The sequence below is a fragment of the Pongo abelii genome, chromosome 4, assembly GCF_028885655.2.
Source record: "Pongo abelii isolate AG06213 chromosome 4, NHGRI_mPonAbe1-v2.0_pri, whole genome shotgun sequence".
Classification (NCBI taxonomy): domain Eukaryota; kingdom Metazoa; phylum Chordata; class Mammalia; order Primates; family Hominidae; genus Pongo; species Pongo abelii.
The window spans coordinates 170,702,541-170,708,981 of record NC_071989.2 but is presented as its reverse complement, the minus strand read 5'-3'; the positions used below and the strand labels follow the sequence as shown (position 1 = coordinate 170,708,981).

Sequence of the window (6,441 nt, the reverse complement as noted above, 5' to 3'; positions counted from 1 at the left end):
TGGTTTAATGGCTAACAACTCACAAAACTGGCATTAGATCAGAAGTCCACTCATTCATACATAGTCCAGGTCCAGGATGGTTTCAATTCCTCTTACACTTCAAGTTTCAACTTGAACATCATTAGTTTCTACAAATCCAATTTGCTAGCCTTATGAAAAGTGGCAAGGCACTTCTTTTACATACTGGTTAGCATCATCTGCTTTATCATAATACTTATTTTTTATCTTTATCTGATTGTTTTCCTTCCCCAACATAACCATTATTTTTGTAAGGAAAATGGCCATATTTACGTCTACATCCCCATCATCAAGTGCAGTATTTAGTACAGGGGAAAGACTCAGCCAATGTTAGTAGAATTTAGTTTAATTAAATTAAATCAACATTTGAAGTTAAACTATTTTGCTGGATTGTGGGTATAATATAGTCAAGTTAGATGTTTATTATTGTTGGTCATAAGAGCTGGATAGATTTCAGAAAACTCCAACAGAAGGTTATAACTAACTGGTACAATGAATTTCAAACAGATGGTCAGCAATAATGACAAGCCCTTTCTTATTGTGATTTCTTTGACAATTATGTGGTGAGCCTTGACATGAATTTGGTTTGATAGACAAAATAGTCATCATTCACTGCATTATTTTTTATGAGAACCCAGAAATCAACAAATGTGATGGTTCAGCTAGTTTACATTGACAGTTTTATTTGAATAAATCATTCAGTTGGAGGAATTTTTTTTTTTTTTTTTTTTTTTTTTTTTTTTTTTGACATGGAGTCTCACTCTGTTGCCAAGGCTGGAGTGGAATGGCGTGATCTCGGCTCACTGCAAGCTCCGCCTCCTGAGTTCAGGCCATTCCCCTGCCTCAGCTTCCCGAGTAGCTGGGACTACAGGGGCCCACCACCACGCCCAGCTAATTTTTTGTATTTTTAGTAGAGACCTGGTTTTACCGTGTTAGCCAGGATGGTCTGGATCTCCTGACCTCGTGATCCGCCCACCTCGGCCTCCCAAAGTGCTGGGATTACAGGCGTGAGCCACTGCGCCCAGCCGTTGGAGGATTTTTAATTGTGGGTTTTTATAAAGTTGTGAGTCATTACTAGGGAATATGTAGGTTTTATTTGTTGAAGATACAATTTACGTTGTTCTGGCAAGACCATCAACTAAAGCAGAAATTTTGTCTCATGTGGTCTGGTGTGTAGAATCCAATTATGGTTTTATGTCTATCATTGAAATGATTTTTCTATTGTCTTGCATGTGATTATAAATATTTTTTACCTTGATGTGACTGATTACAGAAACCTTAAGGAACTGAAGTTAAAATGAAAAGTATTAACAATGTAACAACTTTGGCTACACACTGAGAGTCACCAGGATAGCTTATAAAACTACAGTGCTCAGAAGCAACCTCAAAACAATTAAATCAGAGTCTCAGGATTGAATGGAAAATGAGTTTCCTATACTATCAATACATATGAACAAATTCCATTATCATTTCAGCATTTTCACTCTCTTATGTTTATATTTCATAAATTTCAAAGTACTACTAGTAATACCAGAAACCTGGTGTTTAATTCATTTTTATATTATAAATAATTTTTCAAAAATCATAGTTTAGGATCATACTATTGATATTTTTTAGTATCTTTCTAGCGGCCTAGATTCCTGCTAGCACTTGGTACTTTCAGGTGCTTCTAATGTAAAAATGTATTAAAACAGAGCAATGAAAAGTCCTTTCCAAACATGAAAAGAGAGTCAAGTATTCCATTTTATTATTGAATAATGTTAGCTTTATTATTGAGTAGAATACAGTATGACATCAAATTAAGAGCTTTTGCTAAACTCTGTAAAGGAACACATGCATCCGCCATAAACAACCTTGATTCATGTTAGGTTTTATTGCCACTTCACTGCACTAAAGTGCAATAAACATTCAGTGTCATCTTTTAAAAAAGTTTCCTGGGAGTAAACAGGAACTGTCCCCTATAAGAGTGTATCTTTATTTTCAAGGAAGACTTAACTAGTACTACATGGTTTAGCAAAGCACTGTAGAAAAGCTACATATAATAATTTGTTTTTGATAAACTTTGCAATCATTTATACAGTAGAATACTATCCACATATACTAACAAACTGAGAAATGATAGAAATGCAGTCATTGAGTAGCAGGAAGCAGACTAATAAGAAATATTCACATCTAAGGAGCAAAATACAGACCAAAAGTTAGCCATGAGAAGTCTGGAAGGTAAAATGCTCTCAATAAACACATTAGTATAACGCCGAAAAATAACAAGATAAACAGCAACACAGAAGTTAGAGCCATAATTTATTTTATTTTCTATACATAATATCTACACATGATATTGGTGGATGAAATGTCTTTGATTCAGCCTTCATTGGCCTAGCTTGTGAAATTTAGGCAGGACCAAATCAAACAATGAAGCACATTTAAAAAGAAAAGTGTGTTTAGGAAAACACAATGTATTTTCCTATGTCATTGGATAGCAGCTTTTTGAGAAAAACATTGCTCAAGACTTGGGTTTGGATCCCAACTGTCTTATTTGGCAATAATGCTAACAGGTTTATGCTGTAGTATTCTAAGTGTGTTTAGACCATGACTTGTGGATTCTGAACACTAAATTTAAATATCTGTTAAACTCTATCAGACAAAAGGAGACTTCAAAAATACCTTCTGCATAAATATTTATCTCTAAAACATCTGGGCAGTAATGAAACAGACTAGAATTTTTATAAGGAAGTATTAATGGACCTCTTTTATTTAAAGCCCTTACATAGAATACCTACAAATATATTGCTACAGTATAAATGAAATGTAATAATATTACTCAATAAAAGCTATTTTCTGTACATTCTTTTATGTATTTTATATTTAATGCTACATATGGTACAACACTTATTGAAATAGTTGGTATTAGCAAATATAGCAATAATATACAGTTCATTTTCTAGCTCCAACTAATGCTTCCCATTTTCTTTCTATATTATAATAGCCTAAAATAGGGAAATGTGTGGAATGACTTGAACAGATAGCAACTGATCACTGTACACTAGACAACAGTTTGGAAATTATAAGTTTTGTCTACATAAGTGGACTTCATACCCATATGTTTTAAGTTCCACGTGGTTCCTACTTGCTGTTCTGTTCTTAAATGCAGGTTCTAAATGTATTTCCATAGCATTTAACAACATTCTAACAGCTAAGTGCAGTGATTCTTACACAATATTTTAAGAACGCAATTTTAAAAAAGTAAAAAATGTACAATCTCATGCTGTATATTTACATATATCGTTTATATATTCTATTTTTGTTTGCTAGTCATAAATTTCAATCTAAAGCTTTTAATGTAGTTATATAAAAGAATACATTCAACAATTCCAGAGCTTGCAAAATATTTTTGCCCCTCTAAAAACATCTTCATAATGAGAATTAAGTGAGTGTTGGGCTCATGTGCTATCTGAAAATAGGGTGAAAAAGGGAATATTTTTAAATTATTTTAGTTTAGTTTCTATGGAGTATACATGTCTGTTAAAATTATTCTTCTTTGAGTCTAGCGGTAAAAGCTCAGATGAAAGTGAAGTAAACTATTTAAAGCATTTATCTTCATTGGACTAAATGTGCTCTACAATGAGCAACTGCACCTTTGCCTATGAAAGTTCCATGAATTTTAAAATAGCATTTTATGACAAAATAATGCATTCGGCATTTTTTTTTCAAAGAGAAAGAATGGGGATCTTCAGCTTTGGAAACAAAATGTTAAAGCTATACATCAGTTTAAAAAGCAAAACAAAAATATAAGCACGCCATAGTTTGTGTAATAAAGACATAGATTTTTTAAATTTTTCTTCATGAAACATTTATAATTTATCCTTTGAAACACCTTCACATAAAAATATTTTTGACATATACAGTATCTTTTTTAGAATATTTGGAAATATATCTACAAATGACCTAGGGGTTTTAGTTAAGTGTTTTTTTTTCTACTTTTTCTTGTATCTTTGAACCATCTTCCCCCTCTTTTCTCTCTCATTCTGTCTCCTTCTGACATGACTTTGCTCTTTCACTTGCTCTGTCAGAATCCTGTCTCCAAGCTGCATAGTCTGCTTTGCTCCAGACTGCCAGACAGGGGTCTCTTGTTCTTAAATGAATTATGAAAATAAGGAAACTTTCAAATTCTTTAAGACAGAGGCAATAAAGCAGATGGGAATTACTGCGTTGAGAACATAAATAAATTCCCAGTGCAGAGGACTGAACAACAGAATGTGAGTAAAAGATCTATTGATGTGGTGTGGGGGCTTTTAGCTGAGGCTCTCTGTTTAAATACGTAGCCCAGTAGACTAAGTTAAAGATTCCAAATAGCAGCGGGAAGGCTATTCTTGACAGTCGGTCAATTTTGCTGACACTGTTAAAGGTTTTCTTGGGTTCTGGTGGTTTTGTTTCAGGCTTGACCTCTTTAGGTTCTATGGTTGCACTTTTAGCAATGGTGGCTAAGCCTGGGTCACCCCTGGCCAAATTAGGGGTGTAGCTGGTTGCTGTTGGAGCGTAAGTGTTGTTTTTCTTAATAAGAGGATCCTTTACTTTCTTTGGCTGTAGAAAGAAAGAGCAATGCATTTTGTTTAGTAAACAGTGAGAAGCAAAATTATAAGTTGCTGAGCAAGGTGGCCCTTATTTTGCAACCTAAATCTGTGCCTTATTTAAGAATTTAAAAACATAATTTATGCCTGTCTTATTATAATAAATTAAAAATGCAGGCAGTATTTAATAGCCTCTTGCCATCAAGAAGTGCAACACCTTAGATTTTATTAAATATGGTAGATGTTACCACTACAGAGGATTTTCTTATCTAATGCATTTGTGTAACTATGGGATAAACACAGTTAAACCAATTTATTTACTATAGAACTTCTTAGCCCCTTTAATATGCTGTGACCAGGAAATACAGTATGCAGCAATATTCAAGTGGGCAGCAATACTCAAGTGGGCAACAACAAAGAACTAAATTTTCAGGGAGTATCTTAAGAAACTAATTTTCTATAGAATAAAGTTTCAGAAAAGCTTCTGTCAAGTGACTCCTTCTAGATTATTTCTAAACATCTTAAAATCTCTTTGTCTCTGTCTTTGCTCTTCATCACAGCATCCCAAAGCTTACTTGCATTTTGTCATGCTTGTTCTTCAAACCCCACAAATAGAGCTCTCCTTCCTAGCTGTGACATAAAATCCATATTGTGTAGTAGGTTCTAATTGAGGGAAGCAGCAGTATTCTTAACTTGAACATTTTCTACCATGAGGCATTTCTTGGTAATTTCTGTGTGTTATGATCCCTAAAGCATACGTCTATTTTGGAAAGAGAAAATGTGCCTGCCCTTGACTTTGCAGAGAACTAGGGATGGTTCATGTGGCAAACTTAATTTAATTGAGGCATTATGGTTATACATTTATGACCAAATGATTAGGCTCAGAAAACAACCAAAAGAATATAACTTTCAAGTTACAAAATTATAATGCACTTGGTAAATAAAGGATTTGACTAAGTTTATTTGCTCCTTATATCAGGTTCATTAAAACTGTTCTCAAATCAATAGAAACCACAGGAATGCCTATTTGACTAGAAATGTTTGCCTTCCTGTCTCTCCTTTATCTCCTCCACTTTGTACTTCTATTCACCTAAATGACCTCTCCCTTTATCAATAACAAAATTATCATGGCACTTAACTGTTTATGACATAAGAAAAAAAGAATCCTTACTATTCTGCACACTCCATCCAATACCACAGGCCAAAACATCTCATTTCATAGGTTTAAAGAGACATAATATTGATGTACTACAGTGACTATTAAAGCATTTACCTTTTCTGGAACCACACTTTTGCCATCCCATGCATAACCTCTCTTAGTGAAATAGTTTACTGTGGCAAACTCAATCAGAGCTGAGAACACAAAGGCATAGCACACTGCAATAAACCAATCCATAGCTGTTGCATAAGCCACCTTAGGGAGGGAGTTTCTGGCACTGATGCTCAACGTTGTCATGGTGAGCACAGTTGTTACTCCTGTAAAGAAAAAAAAAACACACACACATACGTGACGCCAGTTCATACTATGAAATTTCATCATGATAGGACAGCCTACTTGAACAAAAGGAAATCAACAGTATCATGACAGAATGTGGTTTCTAGATCATCTTATTTTGGTTTAGAATTGACGAGTCTTAATTTAACCCCAGTGTAGTCTGTGATACACGGAATGGCAGCATTGAGGAGGATATCTTGTAGGAATAACTTGCTCTGCTATTGAGGTGCTCTTAAAGAAGATAGTAATCTCCTTTAAATTGGCATTTTGAACATGGGTGTCCCGGGTAAAACAAGAAATAACATTCCTCACTCTACCTAGTTCTTGTTATAGAAATCACAGATCTTCACTTGCCTGTGA

General features: G+C 34.2%; 1 protein-coding gene across 2 annotated transcripts in view; it reads right to left on the bottom strand.

Moving 5' to 3' along the window:
* Window positions 1–1,733: 1,733 nt before the first annotated feature.
* GABRA1 (gamma-aminobutyric acid type A receptor subunit alpha1) overlaps window positions 1,734–6,441 on the bottom strand; it is a 51,502-nt gene continuing 46,794 nt past the window's right edge. For both annotated transcript variants that reach the window (NM_001135440.1, XM_009241249.3), the window contains 2 exon segments: window positions 1,734–4,599; window positions 5,860–6,062. In NM_001135440.1, the coding sequence (NP_001128912.1) occupies window positions 4,288–4,599; window positions 5,860–6,062 (515 nt within the window). In that variant the 3' untranslated portion in view covers window positions 1,734–4,287.